The sequence below is a fragment of the Dendrobium catenatum genome, unplaced genomic scaffold (genome assembly GCF_001605985.2).
Source record: "Dendrobium catenatum unplaced genomic scaffold, ASM160598v2 fragScaff_scaffold_842, whole genome shotgun sequence".
NCBI classification, from domain to species: domain Eukaryota; kingdom Viridiplantae; phylum Streptophyta; class Magnoliopsida; order Asparagales; family Orchidaceae; genus Dendrobium; species Dendrobium catenatum.
Window position 1 is genome coordinate 80282 of NW_021319304.1, and position 23916 is coordinate 104197.

The 23916-nt window shown below is 35.0% G+C and overlaps 2 protein-coding genes across 3 annotated transcripts; both read left to right on the top strand.

Moving 5' to 3' along the window:
- The first annotated feature begins 850 nt into the window (after nt 1-850).
- Nucleotides 851-2876, top strand: LOC110098116 (pentatricopeptide repeat-containing protein At1g08070, chloroplastic). The gene has a single exon (XM_020824835.2). The coding sequence runs from the start codon at nt 1019-1021 to the stop codon at nt 2702-2704; it is 1686 nt and encodes a 561-aa protein (XP_020680494.2). The 5' UTR covers nt 851-1018; the 3' UTR covers nt 2705-2876.
- A 5740-nt stretch (nt 2877-8616) lies between these two features.
- LOC110098119 (cyclic nucleotide-gated ion channel 2) lies at nt 8617-22618 on the top strand. Of its 2 annotated transcripts, none has more exons than XM_028696761.1 (6): nt 8617-9121; nt 19415-19725; nt 19975-20086; nt 20173-20409; nt 21057-21143; nt 21411-22618. In XM_028696761.1, exons 1-6 carry the CDS (start codon nt 8900-8902, stop codon nt 21894-21896), a joined length of 1455 nt encoding a protein of 484 aa, XP_028552594.1. In that variant the 5' UTR covers nt 8617-8899; the 3' UTR covers nt 21897-22618. The 2 variants fall into 2 exon arrangements, with proteins under 2 accessions (XP_028552594.1, XP_028552595.1); XM_028696762.1 differs by having other exon boundaries at nt 8983-9121; nt 19419-19725.
- Nucleotides 22619-23916: the final 1298 nt, after the last annotated feature.

The window sequence follows — 23916 nt, forward strand, 5'->3', positions numbered from 1 at the left end:
GTCAAAATTCTCGTTTCTGAAAATTGAGAAAGGCGGAATATGCCTTACCTCGAGTCGATCAACTTTCCCAACTACAGCGACGGACGAAAACGGATGGAAGTCGCCCAAAAATTCACTTTTCTTCCTCTTTCCACTATTTTCTCTCCTGGACTCTCTCTCTTAAAAAACGACACTATTCAGATATTTATTAAGCAAGATCGTCCCGGGACGATCTTCTCTGGACTCAAATCGTCCAGACGAGAATAAATTTCAATTTTTTCGTCCCTGGACGAAACTCTCTGTCTGGGTTCGTCCCGACCCTTCAAGGTTCGTACAAACGAACATGCATATTTTCTCTGTTCGTACTGCAGTTCGTACGTACTAAACATACAGATTTTCAACATTTCTTCAATTCGTACAGACGGTTCGTCCTGTACTAACAACACAAAATTTTTTTTTTTTCAAACATAAGGGTTTCACAGAATATTCCTAGTATTTTTTTTCCCATATTTCATTTTATATATTTTTAATCATAAATTTTATTTATCGAATTTTTCAATTAAATCTATTATAATTAAAAAATATATATATTTTTTGCTCGATAAAATAATTTGGAATATTAATATGTCATGAATAAATAAATATTTAGTTAATATCTTGATTTATATCTTGATGTTGTAACTTAAATTAATTAATTATGTAAAAAATATTTAGATTTCTAAACAAATAAGATATTTCTAATTTATTATTTTAATTAGTAATAAAAAAATTCTAAACTTGAATCTTTAAAATTAATAATTAATTTTTGAATTAAAAAAAATAAATACAGATGAAGAGTGCAACATCAATATTAACATCACACCCCTCAAATGCCGTAAATAATGGCCCTAGGTTGGTGAAGGAAGAACGGCAAACACTTATTATTTGCCGGTGGAAAACCCTGAACATCCTTAAATTCCTTCAACAGTTCAACCGTCGAAAACAAATCAACACGGCGTCATTTCTAAATGTTTAAAACCCTCTCTCCACTGAACCAAAAATGATCTCAGTCCTCTCCGAATCTGTAGTCACCAACTCACAGCTCACCCCGATCTCCTTCCGAAAACTCATAGACCTCTCGCTCTCATCATCTTCCCAACCCAACCTCCTCTTAATCTTATCTCAATACATCCACCTTCTCGACACTAATCTCTTCAATTCTCTCATTAGATCCTACACCAACTCGCACCGCCACCTTGAATCCACCTTGGTCTTCACCCACATGCCCAAACTTGGCATTTCTCCTGACCTCTTCACCTTCCCTCCTCTCCTCAAGTCAATCTCTCAGCTATACCTCCCGAGCCTTGGCGTATCGGTTCATGGTTCTCTGATCAAGTTAGGATTCTCTTCACATGTCTTCTCGGCCACCGCTCTTGTCACCATGTATTCTTCACTGTCCCGTGTTAGTGATGCATGCTGCATTTTCGGTGAAATGCCTGATCGGAATTCAGTTTCTTGGAATGCAATGATCACCGGTCTTGTACACAACAGGAAGTTCAAAGAAGCACACAGGTTGTTCAGTGAGATGATTTCTTTGGGCTATGAGCTAGGTGAAGTCACAGTAGTCGGTGCGCTAACGGCTTGCGCTCACTTGGGATCTCTTAATCAGGGGATATGGATTCATAACTATGTAGTTCAGAATCGACTAAGAATGAATGTGTTTGTTGGCACTGCTCTCATTGACATGTACATGAAATGTGGAGAGATGAAGGAAGCCATGAAAGTCTTCCGAGAAATGAGAGTAAAGAGTGTGTTTTCCTGGAATGCTTTGATATCAGGATTGGCAATGAATGGGAGAGGAGAAATGGCATTTGAGGCGTTTGATTCCATGATAAAAGAAAATTTCAAGCCTGACAGTGTCACTTTCTTAGCACTTTTGTGTGCTTGTTGTCATCAAGGGTTTGTTGAGGATGGCAGAAGGTATTTCATTGCCATGGAGAGAGATTTTGGCCTTCAGCCAAAGATAGAGCACCATGGTTCCATGGTGGATCTTCTTGGCCGAGCCGGGCTATTGGATGAAGCTCATGAGCTCATCAAAACAATGCCTATGAAAGGCTTGAGAGCTGATGCTGTTATTTGGAGGGCCCTACTAACTGCCTGCAGAATTCATGGGAATATCCAATTAGGCAAGCTTGCTGTTCAAATGCTTCTTGATTTGGATCCCGACAACAGCGAAAATTATGTCTTGCTCTCGAATTTGCTGGTTCGTGATCAGAGATGGAATGCGGTTGGAAAGGTTAGAGAGATGATGAGCAGAAGAGGGATTGCGAAGCTGCCTGGATGCAGTTCCATTGAAATCAACAGCACTGTGTATGAATTTGTTGTCACCAGCCAGTTTGATAAGGATGGAATGCATGACATTTATGAAATGGTGACTAGTATGAATTGGGAGCTGAAGTTGGCTGGTTATGTTGCTGAGACTGATATGGTTTCTTATGATTTAGAGGAAGAGGAAAAGGAAAGCTCACTCATGTATCATAGTGAAAAATTAGCACTTGCATTTGGGCTTCTGAAGACTTCACATGGATCGACTTTAAGAATAGTGAAGAATTTGAGAGTGTGTAAGGATTGTCATTCCTACTTTAAGCTTGTTTCAAAGGTGTATCAGAGGGAGATAGTGGTGAGGGATCGGAATAGATTTCATCATTTTAGTGCAGGTGCTTGTTCGTGTAGAGATTACTGGTAGTACAACTTATGTGGTCGGTCCTATGCTTCCAAAGTTTCTGCGACGTTGAATATGGTAATTGTAGCTTTTTCTAATTTATGATTGAGTTGTTTGTGTTGTATGCAGTAACATATTATTGTTATTTATTCATGAATAATATCAATACAGGAGCAGTTGAATTCCTCATTCTATACAAGAATCTCTCATGTTTGTTTTTAAAGTTAGTCTTTTGCAGAATAAAGCTTATATGTTTTGCATGTAAGGATTGTCATTCCTTATTTGACGCCTAGTACTAGCATTTGATTTGCCCTCGACATCTCTTTACCGCTATCAGCATAATTATGGTAATGGATTACAACTAGGTATCTCAAATTTGTTGTAGTTCATCAAATATATGTAGAATTCCCAAAGTAAAGTGATTATCTTCTAAAATGTATTCTTTATGATTCAAAATTTTCACTTTTTCCTCTAGTAGTCTCTAACATGATTGACTTTCATTCATAAAAGAAGTTAAAATATGTGTGTTAATGTAAAAAACAGAAAGAATAAGATGGAAATTTGATTAGCAATTACAATTGAAAAGAGAAGGAGATATAAACACAAAATCAGGGCTCACAATATAAGCAAATGTAAAACTTAAGAATCCTTTGTGGCTTCCCTTCAATTCTAATATTAAAAATTCAATTAATATTTTATCATACATATTTAACAATTTTAGCATACATATTTAACCAAGTATTTTTTGGTATACTTCTACCTCTCTTAACATAGAATAGATCTAATGCATCTACTCTCCTGAATGGGTCATTGGAAGGATGACACTTTATGCGAAAAATTCATCTAAGATGGCTCTCTCTAATCTTATCTGTCATTGGAGACTCCAACCTTTTCTCGTAGGAACTCATTAGCGAAAAAAAATTATGCAAAAATATCCTAACATAAATTACATTAGAATGGACTTTATATTCTTAAGTTTATGCTGAGATTAGTACAACTAACTCATATCATATGTAGCACTAATCTCAATGTAAATTTCATTCTGATTAAGGCTTCGTTAATAACAACTTTCTTTTTTTTTTTTTGAAGCAATTTTTTAGTACAAATATTTTTTAAACTAAAAATTTTTGTACTATAAAATTATTTTAGAAGATAATAAAAAAGTTATCTCAAACGAAACCTAAATTTTTATTTGAATATATTGAGATTTTTTTTTTAAGGTTTATGAAAAAAGAAATCTATTATGATTTTTTAAAAAAAATGAGAAAATGCTGTAAAAGAAGCAGGGAGAATCTTAAGATGGAGTCAGCATGCATACCTTGGCTTGCTAGTATTTTCTTCACTTTTTAACGCCTGACAATTTTGTTCTAGCGACAAGGACAACTGAGAAGGGCAACTGTTTGCCTATCAAATGTTCTGGCCATGCAATTTATACACAATATGTGTATTATATACAATATGTGCACAGGCTGACGTGCTTGATTTTGATTGGAGTTCGGACATAAGTTACATTCCAATTTCTCCTGTAATAATTTCTCTATTTTATGGGTGCAGCAAAGCTAGGTCATTTTTACTGTGGTAACTACTTCATTTTGTCCTCTTGTTTGAATGGTGCATATAAATTCAAGTGCTAATAAAATAAAAAATAAAATGAAAATTTTAAGGTCTTATAATTGATCACTATTTTTTAAAAAAATTTGTTGATTTTTTTTTAATATTATGAATTTGATTAATAACATTTTGAAAGTGATTATTAAAATAATGAATCTGATTATTATTATTATTTTGAATGTAATTACTAAAAGAATTAATTTAATTTCTCAAAATTTAAATATTTTTTTGAATTATTATATTCATTAGTCAAAGCAAGATAATTCAATATTTTTAAGCCAAATAGTTTACAATAAAATTAAGATTAAATTGTTAAATATGTCAAATTAAAACACAAGTTGAGTTTTGGATGTCAAGTAATCAATTAAAAGCTTAGTTTCGGACTGCTTTTTTTTTACGATTTCTCAAAACATTTTTTTAGTACAAAAATTAAAAGTCGTCCCCTAAATCGTTATTTGTAACATTTTTTTATTACTTTCATGACAAGAAAAATAATTTATAAGCGAATAATACGTATTTGAAAGGCACCTTTTTCAAGCATTCAAAAAATTGTTTAATAATGTATAAATGATTAGCAAAATTTCGTCCACCTACGAAGTAAATAAGCAAATCAAAACTTATTTTAGCCATAATTAATCGAAATTATTATATATGAATTTATATTATTGCATTTGATAATATGCCTTTATAATGCATTCTAAACAATTTTATGTAAATTATAATATGTATTGGTGATTGAGAATATTTTATAAAATTAATATATTTTATTTGAATCGCTTAAAAATTTAACCAAAATATGAAAAGTTTTTTTACACTAATAGGGTTTAGCCAGCTCAGCGTTTGTTGCGTACCACGTCATCATCTCCACTTGGAAAGTGACGTGGCACTTCCAGCCAGGCTGGCGCCTCCTTGCCGATATAAGAACCCGCAAAAACCCTTTATTTCTGAAAATCCGATCGTATCAGAGCAAATATATAGTGAAAGAGGTCATGAGTTTCTCCGATCTCTCTATCCTCACCAGCCCGTCCCCAGGCGAACTCCACATTTCCCTCCCGTCTTTTGGACCGTCGTCGGCGGGATTGCCGCTGCCAGAGGCCCCTAGCTTCCGCCACCGCTCGCCCCCGACATCGAACACTCGGTAAGCTCCCATCAACCACCAACTCAGAAAGCCGAAACCCTAACAATGTGGCCCAAAATTTCATCGCAGATGGTTTCGTCGATTGATTCGCCGGAAAGCCGCCGCCGCCGTCGGCGACGATCAAGGCGCAATTCCGACGCCGGTGGAGTGCTACGCCTGCACGCAGCCCGGAACCCCGGCGTTCCATTCCACCAGCTGTGGCAGTTCGCAGGCCCCGCAGTGGCGAGCCGGTGCCGGGTCTTCCTTGATCCCCATCGGCGGCGTAAGCTCGCTTCCACCGCCATCGCAGGCGGCGGTAGCCTCTCGGGGTGCTTTCGGGTCGGTTCTTGATCCGCGGAGCCCTGCAGTTCAGCGGTGGAACCGGTGCTTGCTAATCGCACGGGCGGTGGCGCTAGCCGCAGACCCGTTGTTCTTCTACGCGCTTTGGGCGGGTCGGGCCGGGGTTGGGTGCGTGGGGATGAACCGGGGGTTGGCCGCGGCAGTGGCGGCAGGTCGCACGTGTGCGGACGGTGCTCATTTGGGGCACGTCTGGATGCAGCTCCGAATGGCGTACGTGTCCCGGGAGTCGCTGGTAGTTGGGTGCGGCAAGCTCGTATGGGATCCTAAGATGATCGCAGCGCATTACCTCAGGTCGGCGAAGGGATTCGCATTTGATCTTTTCGTAATTCTTCCGCTTCCTCAGGTAATTAACCTACTCAATTACTGCTACTGCAAGCAAAATCCAGTTAGTCTTCAATCTTAAAGATCACAGTAACTGTATCAGTAAGGGAAGGGTGGCGGCATTTCCAAACTTAAATGACAAACAATTAAAAAAAAATCTAAATAATGATACCAAAGAGGAAAGCGCAAGGAATTTTTAAGCAATTGCCTATTTTGACATCTTTAGCTATATAATTCATCTAGTGTTCATATTTAAAACTATTTCCTTATTTTAATGATTTTTATTGAAAGCTCAAAGATTTTGTGAGATTTATTATTTTAATATTATGTTTGAATTTGTCACCCGTACAACATTTATCTGTTTAAGACACAGAAAAATCTAAATTTACCTCTGTGGTAATGCTAAGGCATTTAAATTAGAAATTTTGATGTCACGTCAGTCATGGTATCAGTTTCCCAGTAATCTTTTATATAAAATTAATTATGATTTGTCTTTAATAACATCCTTAAAATATAATAATATCCCTTCCTTGGCTACTAAATCTTGCTGATTGACAAGTCTTATAAACTATTTGAGCTTATTATGCTTGATGTAGGCATCATATTATCCAAGCTTCCATAGAAGTTCCATGAGAAATTATTTACTGAAAGGCCTTAATTAGAATCATAGTCATTTGGTATTAAAATCAATTATCTAATCAATTATAATGCGAGAAAGACAGTTACTGTAATCCCTACAGTTCTGTAAAATTTTTCTACTTTTTAAACTATGAAATCTATGACACCTGGATTAGACCGGTGCTCGGGTAATTGTACCATCAAATGCATGAAAATGATTAAATAAGCTTAAATCAACAAAAATGTTTATCAGATGTCACTCAGCCCGTTCAAGAATCACTGATAAGTTGCGTTATAATTTATATATATGCTATACCCGTACCAATAATATATGCTGGGACAAATTACGATACAAGCACTCACGATGCTACTACAGTACCCCTTCTCGTGTTCCAGATCCCACCATGCTTGACATGTGATTGACATTAATAATGACTGTTTAGCTACAACCAATATTTTATTGGAATAAAATTTAGTAAAGTATATATATAAGATGTATATTATGATCATCTAAATTTGATCAAGATTAGTGTTTTGTCATCTAATTCGCTTTAAGATTCTTAGTGATTGATCATGTCTTATAATGTTCTCAAAATAAATCTGATGGCTATATGATTATGATCAATTTGAGTGAGGATATTTGAACTCAATATGATTTATTTGAGGTCCCTTTGATTCATTTGAGAAACTTGACAAGGAGCACAAGTATTTTTAGTTTATCTTCTTCTTCTTTTTTCTAGAAAAATGTGTTTTTTAATGCAATATTGATCCAATTTTGCATTTTAGATGATTTATATGATTTTCTTTGTATGCTACATCCTTCCATTTAACATTTATAAAAAATATATATTTTTTAAGAATTTATTTATTTATTCTATGTTTTATTTTGTAATACTGCCAGTTAATTAGCATTTATAATTAAGAACTAATACTTAGTATATATGTAATGAAATGATTCAGTTTCTTTTATCTTCATTAAGGAGTTATATGTTAGGACACAATCTGATATGACAGTCCTGATTATTTCATAATGCAAGCGGTATTTTTGTTACAAAGTGATAATTTTGTGATGTTCCATTTGATTCAATCATACTTTAGTGTTGATTAGGGAAAAAAGAACGCCGTTTGGCAACACGTCTTGTTTTAATTTGCTCTTTTAGGCCCAATAAGAATCTGAGTTTTAGCCAAAGCCTTGCCCTGTTCAAGTGGAGCCAAGATTAAGCTAAGTTCCAAGCTCTTCAATCTCATTTGAACCAATTATGTCTGCCGCTGCTCGCTTATAGTAAGCAGAAAAATGATTGAATGTTGCAAGTGATTTTAAAATTAGAAAATGCCATTGAAAGAAGAAAAAATAAATAAATAATGTTTCATACCAACTACGGAAAATTTCTTCTGTAATTTTTTTTTTTCAGTCCAAATACCTTGTGAAACCAGGAGTTAATTTAAGCCTGGGCTCAATTTTAATTATTTGAACTAACTCATTTATTGTAAAATAATAATAATACGTGAAATGATAAAAAAAAAAAGAGAATTTAAGAGAAAATGATAAAACTGGAAGGGTAAGGAAAAAAATTGGATCAAAATATTTTTCTTAAATTTTTTTCAGGATAGATCTTAGAGCCTTTAAATTTATTTTAAAATGATGTATGAATTAGACTCATGTTAATCTAATTTTTTTTTCTTAGGTAAGAAATTTTTGTAATATTATTATCGAGTTGATGAAATTTTATTCAGTATATCGAAGCATCACATAAAATATTTACTGAGCCAAACTCGAATGACTCGTTATCTTGGCTCGGTTAACCTCCTGTGAAACATATTCCACCAAAGGTCTTCTTTAGGTCACGTTGCTTTGACAAAACTGGAGGCATGGAAAGCTGGAAGGACAACGTACGCATGCGACTGCTCAATTAGTCCAAATTCTTATTTCGGTCTTCGGCCATCGGAGCTGGTTGCTCAGTGCGGAAGCTATCCGCTGCTAAGTGGCAAGCACTGGATATTACTATTGAGAATCACAATTTCAATCACATGCATCTGACACTGCCAATTCGGAGCCTAACCGATATCGTACGGCTTTGATTCGGGACATTTTTGGACCCGACCGTAGATCGGCTGTTGCCTCGCTAACTTCAAACAGCTTAAAACTCTGCGCCTCCTTCTCGTTTTGTTTTCTTATCATAGGCTGTTATATCATGCAGATTGTCTTCTTATGGGTGTTGCCAGAGTTAATCAAAGAGGATGAGATAGAGCTTTTGATACCTATTCTGCTATCGGTGTTCGTCTTCCAGTTCTTGCCGAAGGTGTACCATAGTATTTGTTTGATGAGAGGAATGCAGAAGGTCACTGGCTACATCTTTGGAACGATTTGGTGGGGATTTGGCCTCAACCTCATTGCCTATTTCATTGCCTCACACGTAAGCGTGAATTACCCTTTTTCTAATCATGCTTTAATATTATGTTTTTTTTTTTAGTTATAAAATTTTGACTTTGAGCGAAATAAGTAGCAAACAATATAAAAAAGAGAAAAATAAATAATGTACTGTTGTTTCATTAGTTCAAATGCTTTGAATATAGTAGTAAGCTAGATTTGAGATTCATTAAGGGTATCTCCAACTGAAAAACTTATTTTCCACTTCAAAATACAGGAACAATTATATCAAATAGTAATTCATCTTCAATCGAATTTCATTTCTAACACCAAAAAGGAATATTTTGTGTATATTGTTTCTCTATTTACTGTAATACAACAATGAAAAAATGGATTTTTGTGGACATCGCACTGTTTATAGCTAAGATAAAACATAAAAATGCATTTTCATTTGCTGTTAGGTTGGACGTTCGCGAGAGCTACAAACGGGTGAATGACATTCTGTTCAATATGCCCTAAAACCACTTTTATAATGTTTTATTGTGATATTTAAATACTTTTTTTTCCAAATAAAATTTTATTCCAAAAAAGTAGAAAGCAGTACAAGATGATCTGAAATCAAAGTACATCAGATAAAGGACTATAAATCAAAAGCAAAACTAGAAAAAGATAGTTAAGGATGCAGAAGGAGATCCAATAGCGGACTCAGGTTAGCAGCTCCCCGCAACGACCCTGCAGCCAAGCACGGGCCATCCATTGGTGACAAATACAGAAGATGAGTAGCCAAGGCAACCACCAAGCAAAGGCTTACCACCAAGGTTACCAACAAGCCATGACCAACAAGGTGATAAATAGAGAGCTGCCTCATCATTGTCCACGGCGCAAGAAAACCCACGGCAAAAGAAATGAAGATGGCAACCCAAAAACTATTTCTTCTTAGATTTACTTTTATGTTTTTTTCCTCCAATAAAGAGAATAAATTCATCATCCACGTTGTCACCCAAATCATCCGCAACAATCTCACAAGAAGTGGAGATTTCCTCATCCATATCCAGCCAATCATTTTGAACCAAAATCGATATATTTTATGACCAATCCAGATGAGCTTTTAATTCGATGTTAGGCATAACAGAAATAGAAATGTCCACACAATTCACAGTACGAGTGGAGCCTGGCAAAATCGAAACAACCACATCCACTATAGAAGGGCTACCATCCCCAGACCTAACACATGACTTAGCCTCATCATCTGCATAAGAATTGTCGTTAGAAAATTCATTACCATTATTATTAACATCACAAGCACCTAACTCTATGTCAGCTAACACCTGACTATTTTGTTCAACAGCCAAGATAGGAACCAAGTTACCAGCAGCAAATGACGGATTCACCCTAGCAACATTAGGACTACTCGTAACATCAGCAACAAGTAAGGAAGGGTAAGGCAAAGGATCAACAGGTAAATTCATAGTAGATAGGGGCAACGGAGAGGCTGGGATAACAATTAGAGCCACCACATAAACATTATCCAGACGAGTTAAAGAAGAGGATGGCGGAACAACAGGAGAAACATAAACAGACGGAATACCCCCCATCATGAAGGTCAACCCAGCACCCTCATTATCAGCAGAATCCGACAGTTTTTGCTCAACAGGTACATGATCCCCACCCTGAACAACAGTGGTATATGTATTGGAGACGAACTAAAACTTATTGTTATGCTTAGGTAGCAGAGCACCACATTCCAAATTCGAATGACCAATAGACTTACAATGACCACAGTATTTGGGGAATTCCTCCATTTCGACCAACCGGACATAACCAAGCTTATCCAGGCCAAGCCAGATACGGGTCCGGATAACGTTGGTAATATCAATCTCCACAAGCACACGCGCCACAGACAGACAGGAACCAACAGTAGTAGCAAAGTCCGTTTTGAGGGGTTTGCCGAACAACGACCCCAATTCATGAAGAATTCGGGAAGAGAAAAAGTGAGGGCGCAAATTAGGAAAACAGACCCAGATAAGAATAATAGGGGATTCAATGTTAACATCAAAGCAAGGAGACCATTTTGTAAGCTTCATATAGCAGCTAAACACAAAATAGGAACGATGAGAAAATACCCGGCTGTAATTTAAATCATTGCTCAACTTGATCAAAACATGCTTAGCACTAAGCACAGTAACTGAAGAACTACCATTCAATTTGAGATTAAAAAAAAAATACGAATAGCGTCAATGGAAGGCCGGCGATCCAAAAAAAATCCAACCAAGGAAAACTCGAACGACGCAGCCAAAGTGAGCACCTCCTCCTCAGAAACCCAAATAGACCGTAAACCATGATGAGTGATGGCTTTAAGGTCGGGAAAAGTAGGCGAGGATGAACTAGCAAAAAGCGCCTCAAGAAAAGACCGCGAAGAAGATTTACCATCACGGAAATCAGGATCCTTCACACGATTAACCACCATGCCAACCCAAGCACGGACATAGAAGACAGATCGCAAAAATGACAGACAAAACCATAAAAAGGACACAACAAAGGAAGAAAAACTAGAAGAACCAGGACATGAGCGGCCAAAAGAGGCCGAGAAGTCCGACGACCCCCAAAGAACAAATCCTGGCAGAGCGTGAGGAAGGGGAAGCATTGTGAGTTAAAAAAAAATTTGTGAAATTTAAATACTTGAGATATTGCCCATTTTGATTGAATTGACTATGTAGTTTTGTCCTCTTTGTACAACTTTTTACGATGTCACCACCCATCATAGACTCCAATGTGAGCATATTTGAATATGAAGTTTATATCATAATTCGAGCTATTACAAGAAAAGGTGTCTGTAGGTTTAAAAATTTTAGTTTTATCATACTTAAAGGATTTTACAAACTCCACATTTTTTTATAAAACAACAAAATTTTTATTGGAAAGGGGAACTAGATGCAAATATGATAAAAAATAAAATAAAATAGAGAAACCAAACATTAAAAAAAGAGATCAATTAAAACAATTATTTATGTGCACATGAGTACAAATAATAAGGAGAAAAAAAACTTACTTTTTTTTAAACCTAAGTGCAATCAATCTCACCATAACAAAGAAGCCATATATCCTACAAGATAAATAAAAAAATAGAATAATGAAAGATAAATAATAAACAAAAAATAATTAATTAATTTCAAAACTCGCTTATTGAACTCCTATCAAAAGGTACCTTTTAGCATATATATTATCGTAATTATCGTAATATTTTTAGCATCATTGTACTTCCCATATCAAGATATTACTCTAAAGGAAATATATTGTGGTAGATTTTTGTGCACTAAGCATGAGAAACTATGAGAAGAAGAGAAGATCAAATGACATAAGAAAATTGGACTAAAAGGCACAGTAAAAGAGAGACAAAGCTTCGATCAGTCTCGCTATCTATGAAGTTGAGAACAAGAGGGTGTAACTCATCCCCTAAAGAGAATATTAAAAAAATACGCACTCTTTATTCAACATCAACCAACTGAATTACAATATAAGACATACTATTTATAAGAATATTCATAAATTCATGGACGTTCTAACCCTATTAAAGTTAAAATAATAACAAGCATTTCCAAACTAAAGAAATGGACCCTTTTACCATTTTTAACTAACTAAATAATAAATAAGAATAAGTGATTTAAAATAATTGACTATATACATTACTATTTTAGCACAAATAATATTCAATTTTGACAATGGAAGCAAACATCATGTTGCATTTTTTTTCTCTAGTTTTATTTTCATTTGTTTCTTCTCTTCCTCTTTTTTTCTCTCTAATGTTTCTCCCAAGCAAAATTGTGTAAACTACCTGTTAGACGTCCACACTTATTTTAGCCCTGGATGCTACCACCTCATAAATTAATAGGATCCCTACTATGAGACCACAAAATCGTGGGACTATTTTAATTATTTGTAGCTATTACTATTCCTTGATTTTGTATGTTTCACATTCAAATGTATTTTTTATCATATCTTCTCCTCTTTCTTTTATTTTGATTTTATGAAGCAAATTTTTTTCCTATTTTATTCTTTTTTAGCTCTTATAAACACAGTGATGCCACAATCTCCCTCTTCATAGAAAACAACAATATTTCTCATATTTCCTTCACCTCAAGTTCCCTTAGGACTAAGGGATGTAATTTGAATCCAATGGGTCAGACTGGCTCTAGAATCGAATAAAATACGGTAAGACAATATTGACGTAAATGTTGTACTTGTTACTACATCGGGCGCTTCCTTCTTGTCTTGTTGGGTCAAACTGTAAACTCTTGGTTGTATTGGAGTTGCATTGTTCACTGGAATAGTCTCTCTTTGAGGTCCTCTTGCTGACCCTCAAGATTGCCTTCTTCAAAATCTGCCTCCACTACAGGTCGAAGAAGCTTCAGTGCTTCACTGACTACCTGGAAGGAGCTGGTTAGTCCTCTAGCTACTTCTAGCCTCAAGTCTATTTTTTGGTTCCATTTGCGGACACTGTGCCATCATATGATTAGATTGGTCACACGTGAAACACTGCCCTATATACATAAAACATTGGCCTATAAGCCTCCGATAAAATTCACAGACATAAACACTACTAACAGACACTATTCCTTCTATGCTCATACATGCGGTGGGTCCTCCTCTCCTAGAATCACCGCCTTCCAACCTGGACCTCTTCCCACTAACTGCACTCTTGAACGCTCCCCTCCAAACCTCTTCCTGGTGGTATCCCACCTCTGCTGGGTGAACTTCAAGTCAATCTCCACCAACTATGCTCTCACCACGAGCTCTGAAAAATCATGAATATGAAATGACACTAATGAGTGCCACAAACTGTCTCTTAGACCTCTCAGAAAGCGATAAAACTTCTCATCAAGGGTACTGACCAACCGAGAAGCATATCTAGCAAGAGTTGTGAACTATCTCATACTGCATCACAATCTTGCTCCCCTGCACCAGGAAAAAAAAATATTCTTGCACTTGGTGCATGGCAGATAATAGTACAAACCAACTCCTGAAAGTCTTCGTAAACTCTTCTCATGAAATCTCCGCATTTGATCTACTCTGCAACTTCTACCTATGCTAGCCTATTTACTAATATTTTGCCTCTCCATCGAGTAAAAATATAGCTAATGGGACCTTTATGCTCTCAGGATATTACATACTATCAAATAACTTTTCTATCATCATCAGCTGAATGAGGCTTCACTGCACTCTGAAAATAATATGCCTTTGTCACAACCCAACCCGATAAGACACACATATTAGATAAGTCTTGTCGTATTGGCTTGCAAAAGTTAAATCCTAAGATCTAAGTTTTGAAAATTATTCATAATTTTAATTTTCATCCAAATTTTGACTTTAAAATAATAATAAACACATAGTTATTAACAACATCCAGTATATTGAAAATCAACTCATCGACAAAATTATCTTTTCATTTATCTTTAAAATGAATATACAATTACAGTACATTGTCATAAATTGAGCTACATAATAGAGCAATAAACTGACCATGACTATACAAAAATAAAAAACAAAAATACCTCTACGAACTCAGGTAGGATCCTGACATTGCTACCCAACTAACCCTTTCACTTTATTAGACCCTGAAACCAAAAGACGAAATAACTTGAGCTAATACAACTCAAAAGGTCACATTTGCCAATCAAAGTCATTTCATTTATGAAATGCACAACTGAGTTTAAATGCATTTCATAGTAATCGTTGGACTGAATTGAATCATGCTTGTAGTTGTTAGAAACCTAAATAGTAATGCAAAAAAGTCAATAAACAAAATTTCGTATATCAAAGCAGAAAGTAATAGATTTCACTCAGGCCATTATACCTTCTATATATATATCAGAATTCATACCCTTATGAATCCCTATACAGGCCCTTATGACTTCCAATGCTCAGCACATATTATATATTCAAAAATTTATACCCTTATGAGTACATGTGCATTTAGCACCAAAACTTCCACCACACATCAGAACTTCCTCAAAATCACATAATTCAATCTCATAATTACATAATTTATTGCATTACAAAAATAAGCTAATTTCATAATTTCACTTAGTGTTTAATGGTAGATAACAAAATATACTACTATATAAAAATTCATTATTTTAGAATAATTAAAAATATTATTTCAAAACTTTAATTGTACTACAATATTATTGTTCAAGTTCTAGATTATTTTTCAAATAATTAAAAAGATGCACATTTCAAAACCCTCGACATTAATGCCCTACAAATTACTTAAATGTTTAGAATCATTATCTAGATCTACGATATACGGAAAGTTACACGGTGAAAGTTTTATGGATAGAAAATTATCATCATTTTTCACTATAAATTAAGGAAATATTTATATTTTTTAAAACTGAGATAGGTAAAGTGTAATCTACCTTGATCCGGACAACTTTTAGAACTAGGCTGGAAGCAAAAAAGACCCGAACCAACCTAAAATAGACTTTTTCTATCTAGGAATTTTCCATATTCTCTCTCTAGTGCCAGTTGCCTAATGGATCGGATGAATGAATGAATAGTGAAAAAATATATTTTTAAATATTAAAATTCCACCTAGTGCTGCGGCCTAGCCACAACGCTCCTTCAGAAAATCCATAGCGTTGCCACACAAAATTAATTTGCCAAAAATCATAGAGCACTAGTCCTGCGACGTCGTCAAACCAAACTCCGCAACGCCCCAAGGGAAAAACTTCATATTTTTCAAACATGCAAACAAACCCTCGATACTTGTTTTATAACACATGCATCTAAAACATTCTCCAACATGTGCATAAGAGTTCAAATGAAGAAATTTAACAACTTAACTTATTAAAATCTGATCAAAATAAGTTGAATAGAATACTTAATCTGGAGATATTACAGTTTTAATCTCAAAAATCATTATAAATACTTATCTACCTCATCTCCTTTAACTTCAACCATCCAACTCTAAGTCTCACTCATCAACTGGACTACTAAGACAACAAACAATAACATTAAATCTCAGATCATATCCATTATAATACTTTGAACTGTAGCAGATTTGTTAGAACTTTGTCCATCAACTGTCTTGGTATCTTGGAGGTCCATGTGTAGCAATTATTTTATCTAGATTGAGAATAAAAGAGTTCAATTATACGTACACTTATTACAAATTAACTGAAAAGTTCTAAACTATGCCCCAACTCCTTCGTCTTATAACTATTGATCATTTCTTATAGCTCTGTTTATGATCCAATCCTTTCAAATAATTACATGATATAAATTTATAACACCCAAAGATCTAATGAAAGGATTAAATCTCTGAATTTAAATTTTAACTCAACCACAATTTGGAATAAATCAGAGCTAACTATACAATCCAAAAAAATAATAATAACAGTATAAACATCATTTGACACTACGAAAAATGTGCTATTACCGGCGGATGGAATCTGCCTGTAACAATGAAAATCCACCAAAAATACGAGCTTTCCAATGCATTTCCGATGCAAAATCAGTATTAGGTGGAATCATAAAAATTTTGTACTTCTTTATTAGGCGACTCTTCTGTATATTATTCAAATTATGCTCCACTTGCATCATGAATTAAGTCCTCAAGATTAGTTCATATATTTTCTTCCTCATCTATATTAGAACTTGTCGATGGGCCATATCGAGAATTGAAATCTGGTTCATACTCACCATGAGAAGTCCAATTCTAATATTTTGGCATGAAGTTCGATGGTATAGATCAACTGTTACGTCATTTGAGCTTATGTGCACCTAATTTTTATGTTTAGAACATGGGCAATGAAACTTTCCATCTGAGATAAAACTAGGTAGTTGAGAAGTTGTCTGAATGAAAATATTCACCCTTCTAATGAATTCATCTGTTAATGTCTTTCGTCCTTCGTCCTTCGTCAATCGATTATATATCCAACTTTTTTAAGTTTTGATATCCATAATATAACTTACATATAATATGGATATATTAGATAGTGTTGTGATATTCATTGAAGAAAAATACAAAGAGTCTTAACCTGCTCGAAAGGCCATCGTTTTAAGTGACCAAATCATCCAAGGCAACTCTCTCTAATCTTATCTTCCATTGGAGCTACTCCAACCTTCTCACATATATGTTATTTTCATATCCTTTCTATAATCAAGTATGCCCAATGCATTTCTCTACGTCCACACAATAACGCCCAAAGCATTCTTCTACTTCCACCATTCAACTTGAATACTATAAATAATATCCCCTTCTATTTTATCATAAATAGATCAATTATATTAAAAACGTGTACTTTTATTAATGACTTCATCGCCCAAAGTTACAATCCCTCAACTAGGTCTATTACTACTAAAAATACACTAAATATATTAAAGTTTAGATCAATTTATGCGAAAACCTTTAGACTCTAAGGTTGACCTACATAATTCAAGTTTACCTTCAGCTCCCTCTCTATTATTATCAATTACAAGAATAATATCATCAGTAAAAAGCATACACCAAGGTACAATATTCTCTTGCAAAAATCTAGTGAGAACATCCATAACTAAAACCAAGAGCAAACACCAGGATACATTTTCTTGCAAATGTCTAGTGACAACATCCATAACAAAAACAAATTAAAAGCATACATAAAAATACATTCTTTTACAAATGTCTAGTGAGAACATCCATTATAAAAGCAAAAGCATACGCTAAGATTCATTCTCTTAAAAATTTCTAGTGAGAACATTAATAACAAAACTAAAAGACATACCCCAATATATCTTCTCTTGCAAATGTCTAGTGAGAACATCCAAACTCAAGGTCATGAGATAATACCTTCTTCGGCAATGGGGGTTGGGTGAGGATTTAAAATGGATCAATATATTTAAAAACATAATTTTTGGTTCAGAGCCGCGGCGCTCACCTTCCCAATGCTGCTGTGCTGCAAATAGAATAATTTTTATCCTCCCAGATCTCTCAAACCAGAGAGCCATGACGGCGCCACACAGCGACATAGCGCTTCCCCAAATTCTCTTCCCATACAAAGAGGACAATGCCACAACGCCACCTCTCCCAGTGCCGCTGCACTCCAAGAAGCATTTTCACTCCTTTACGTTTTCTCTATCCCTTTTTAATTCTAATTGCATTTAAGGTAATTTAGACACTACAAGAATCATATTTTAGATTAAATAATGATTTATACAAGGTCAAGTTACTTACCTGGATTCAAAAACAACAGATGTTACAGCTTCAACAATCAACCCTACTCCCCTAGCGTGCACATGCCCTTTTCATAATGTTGATTGCTACAATTCTAAAAGTGTAGATTCACTCAAGGCCTAATATGGTGTAGTTCATCTTAATCTTTCATAAGTTAAACAATTCATAGACGAATGCCATGTCATTTCATTTTTCATGCTCATATGAATACAACTTATGTTGTACAATTAAAAGCCATGTTTATGAGGTACAATATGTAAATCTCATCTTTTACCACAAATATTCATGACATCAGGTGATAGAAAGCTATTAAATTATTACCCAGATCGGATTTCCTCTTATTTCCTGTTTTCATATTAATTAATTAAAAAATGTCAAAATTAAGAATTTTTCATCTGAGAATCTGAAGGTATTTATGATATTTTGTCCATCTCATTATAAATTTGAATTAGCAAATTTTAGACCCTAAGATGTCCTATATCAAATCTCTTGCAAATAATTTCATTCAGTTTGGCAGCATGGACAAAACAGAAACTCACTAAACCTTAAGCTTTATTTCATTGATTTTTGGGCATTCCTGGCCCTTTTAGATTGGTTAGTTCTAGTTAACTATAGAAGCAAGAATTCTTGAGTTCAAATCTTGATGTCTGCCCCTTATTTTTCGGCATATGGCAAGAGTGGGTGGGTCTGCTCTTGCTTTTTTCCAGCACTGTTAAATTTCTCCATGCTTAAATATATTTGTAATACCGAATAAGCTTGTAGAAATTAAGCTTTTTTTACACGTGAATCAGTAACAAAGCCTAAACATCTTTGTTTGAAATAGTGTGATACTGTGATCATTTTGGTTTTATAATAGACTTGCTTGCTCATGAAGTTGAGGAACATAGAGAAGTATGACCTGTTAATTGTAAAAAAATCACCCTTCCCTTTAAATTGATCTAAAATAAGTTTTTTAGGTTGAGAAAAAACAAGTTTGTTAGAATTCATTGCTAAAATTCAACAATGCGTTTACATCAAGGCTCCCAATAGTGCACATAACAGAAATTTCCTCTCAGTTCCAATTTGAATGACTAAATAAAAATTGTTCTGCTTTCTGCCTTCTGTATAAGAACAAGTTATTTTCAGGTAGTTGGTGGCTGCTGGTACGTTCTTGCAATTCAACGATTTGCCTCATGCCTAAAGCTGCAATGCCAGAAGAATAATAGTTGCAATCTCATGTCCCTGACCTGCTCCACTGCAGGCCTTTCACCAATTTTCCCAAGCTCCCCTGGTTATAATTTATCAGCATCTACAGGTGGCTGGAATCTCCAAGCTTGCTTGGATGGCGATGGTTCCTTTCCATATGGTATATACGACTCGGCTCCTGCTGTCGTTTCTAGCAACTCACTTGCTGTTAAGATCCTTTACCCTATATTCTGGGGCCTAATGACTCTCAGGTACAAGTAGCTTGAAAAACAATTTAACAAAAAAAAAGCCTAACATGAAAACAGAAGCCATAAATACTTTGAAAATGAACTATTTGGGGCCGGCATTATAATTCAATTTACATTTATTCCTATTAACTTGCTCCTATGAATTGCAGCAGAAACCAAAGTGTACATATATTGTTGAGCCATCCGTTTATCTTTAATAAGCTAATGCAGAGTTCTCTTTACTTCTTTGGAATACCCTTTCTATTGAATCAGCACGTTTGGCAATAATCTGGAGCCAACGAGCCAGTGGTTGGAAGTGATATTCAGCATAGTTACTGTGCTGAGTGGTCTCATGCTCTTCACTTTACTGATAGGAAATATTCAGGTCTGCTACTTAGCTTTAATATTAGTATGTTTAATAGTCATGTTTCATAATGCTTATGGTTCTAAACACTGGGGCTTGCCTTGTAGGTGTTTTTACATGTTGTCATGGCAAGGAAGAGAAAGATGCAACTAAGGTGTCGAGACATGGAATGGTGGATGCGGAGGAGGCAGCTTCCATCACGACTAAGGCAAAGAGTACGCCAGTATGAGCGTCAGAGATGGGCAGCAATGAGAGGGGAAGATGAAATGGATATCATCCAAGACCTTCCAGAAGGGCTTAGAAGGGATATCAAACGACATTTATGTTTGGAACTCATTAAGAAGGTACCATCAGAACAAAGCTATTCTTTAAGTTCAAATTATCAAATAGATGAGTTACTCCTCAGATTGGACAAAAATAATGCATCTCTTAGAAATGAGAGCTGGAAGAAGGAAAGTAGTATGTTAATCAAATTCTGATTGTTATGAGCAAAAGAAATTGGTTACCAAAGGGGTGATTCATTTATAGAATTAGAAGAAAAAGTTGAACAATAGATGAACAAAAATAATTGCTAAGTTCAGTAATCCATTTCTCCTTTAAGCAAATCACAACTCAGTTTGTAGATGCCATCCATACCAAAAAACTAAGAGGCTTGCACTATAATTTGCATTTTCTTTCAGAAAAGCCTATGCCCTCGTGTTGCTAGTTTGCAATTGAGATTCTAGGATCTCTTTGTAGACAAGTGAATTCCATAGTTTTGTACTTGGTCATTTATTTTCTATTCTCATACCTTCCATAAGTCCATATTTTTTTCTTTCTTCATGGTTAATTTCAATTTTATAGTGTGACAGCTTCCATCCTTTTATCAGTCATGCAAATATACTTGCTATGTGCTTCATGCTCTAATAAAACTGAAATTAAAGGACTTATACAATCCTGGTTCTATCAACCTTCAGTGACGCAGTTATCTGATGATTGCTTTGTTGGTCAGGTTCCTCTATTCCACAACCTGGATGATTTAATCCTCGACAACATCTGCGACAGAGTCAAGCACTTGGTATTTTCCAAGCATGAAAAGGTACGTGAAGTCTCACACAGGAGAGATTATTTTGTGCGGACACCGGACGGGAGAATCGTCCGGTCCGTGCTCGGTACCGAGCGTCGGTACCGATTGCGGTACACTTTTGGAGTGACGTGGCACATTTTTGTTGGTCTCTGGACGACGTCTGGACTCCGCACAGAAAAAAAATTCCTCACACAGCTATCATCATAGTAAACCAGTAAAAAGGTAAATATTTGGCTATCACATACCTCTTTAGTTCTTGATTTATATGCTATAATTCAGGTAATTAGAGAAGGAGACCCTGTCCAGAGAATGATATTTATTGTTCATGGTCGCTTACAAAGCATCCAATGCCTTAGCAAAGGCATGTTTGCAACTTGCATGTTAGGCCCTGGAAATTTCCTTGGTGATGAACTCCTTTCATGGTGCATCCGCCGCCCATTTGTCGATCGTCTTCCCCCTTCCTCTGCCACATTTGAATGTGCTGAGCCAACCGAGGCTTTCAGTCTTGAAGCTTACCACCTTAAGTACATAACCGAGCATTTTCGTTACAGATTTGCAAATGAGAGACTTAATAGAACAGCAAGATACTACTCATCCAATTGGCGAACATGGGCAGCTGTGAACATTCAGCTTGCATGGAGACGCTACAAGAAAAGAAAAATGGGTAATATGGACATTCCAAATAGAACCGAAGATCATGATCGCCGACTAAGGCTTTATGCTGCAATGTTCATGTCCATCCGGCCTCATGATCACCTGGAGTAGAGGAGAGATTGGATGGAAAGAATAAACTCCTCATTCCTTGGATTTGGCTGGCCTTCTATTGACTCAATAGAAGTTCAAAATTTAGGCTTTGTTTGGGACTGTTTTCTTACCGCTTCTTAAATCATCTTTATAGTACAAAAATTAAAAATTTTGTACTAAAAAGCTACTTTAAGAAGCGGTAAGAAAGCCGTCCCAAACAAAATCTTAATTGGACGGATTTTTTACAGATGAGATCAATGAACTATGATTCTGCTATATTCATAAGCGATGAATAAGAACATTAGCAGCACTGTCCCTACAAAATATGATAATTGGATGTAGAATAACTGAGTCATCCTTCCCAAATGATCAGAAAGAATAAGGCTGAGCAGCTTTGCATAGCGGTTGAGAGGATGGGGACCTCAAACTTCAGCTGGCATTTTTATTTTTAGTTTATTTACTCATTCTGATTTGGTTGGATGGAGATCAGTGCATTAAAGTTCATGAGATCGGTCAAGGAAGACATTGATGAATAAATCTTTTTCTGATTGTCCAAATTGAACCCAACAAAATAGACCCGAAATATGATTGAGAGTTGGCAATGTTGACTGCTGAGATTTGAGTCTGTAATCTGCTATGAATTTTCTCTACACTGTTCTGACATACAGCTTCTCCAGGCTCCTTTTTGTGCTCATCATGTGAAATATTAATTTGTTTATATTGAATTTTGTTATTTTTGTGGATTTGTTTATGTAAATTCCTGCATACTTAATGCTAAAGAGCTTTAGAAAAATTAGATATTATGATTCATAGAAAAATAAATATTATACATATTCATGAATCTAAATGGGTTAGTGAAAAGATTACGGATAATGAAAGTTTATGTTTTAAAACTATAGGATTTAGATATACTCGTATTAAAAATAGTGTAGGTATGATTATAAATAAGAATTTGAAGTTAATGTTATATAAGTTGATATAATTGGAGATAAAAGTATAACTTTAAATATTATTGTTGATGCTGAGATTATTAATTTTATAATTTATAAGTGCTTATGCTTCTCAAATAGGTTTAAAGATATTTTTAAAAATAAATTTTTGGAATGAGTTAGAAGAATTAATATAGATGATTTCTCATAAAAAAAAATGAATGTCTGTTTGAGAAGGTTTAGATAGTTATGTTGGCAGAGTGGTAGAAGACTTTAAAAGCATTTATGAGGGCTACGGATTTAGAATGACTAATGAAGATGATAGGATAATATTAAATTTTGTTATATCTTATTATTTTATAATTGTTTATACTTTATTTTAAAAATTAGCAGAGCATCTCATTACTTATAAGAATGGATATAATAAAACTCATATTAATTGTTTTTATAAGAAAAATAAGTAGTTTAGATTGAGATAATTGTAAAGTCATTTCAAAAGAAACTTTCTATACCCAACATTATTTATTAGTTTTAGACTTCAAGATGACGAGTGAAAAATAAAAAAATAAAGTAAAATATTATACCATGATTAGATAGGGCATTTAAAGAATGTTAAAAAGCATATTTATGAGAGCAAAAATCAAGATCTTAAAATTTGAGTTGTTCATTATGAAAATAATATTACATTGGAAAAAATACGAGTATTTTCTGAGGCAAATTTTCATAAAGCAAATTGGGTTGTGAGTAAGACATCACTCATAGATTTTGCCTTCATTTTGCAAGGACTTTTGGATATGAGTTCAAGTTTTCTATTGGTGTAAGTCCTTATAGTTAATTACCCCTCTCGATAGTGAGAGAGAACTTTCGATTATGGCCAGTCATCAAACAGATACAGAGTATTTGGCGTATAGTAGCAGCATGCTCATGTATTTGAAAATTTAATATTTAAAATTGAAAATTGACCACCTTGCACTTAAAGTGGATGGTGGGGGGAGTGATGATAGACCCAATCAAGATCACATTTTTCCGTTGTCTCGAGTCATCATATTCCCTAGTTTTCTTAGCTTGATGAGGTATTCGACCCAACCTAACGAAATGATTCTTGTCAGCAG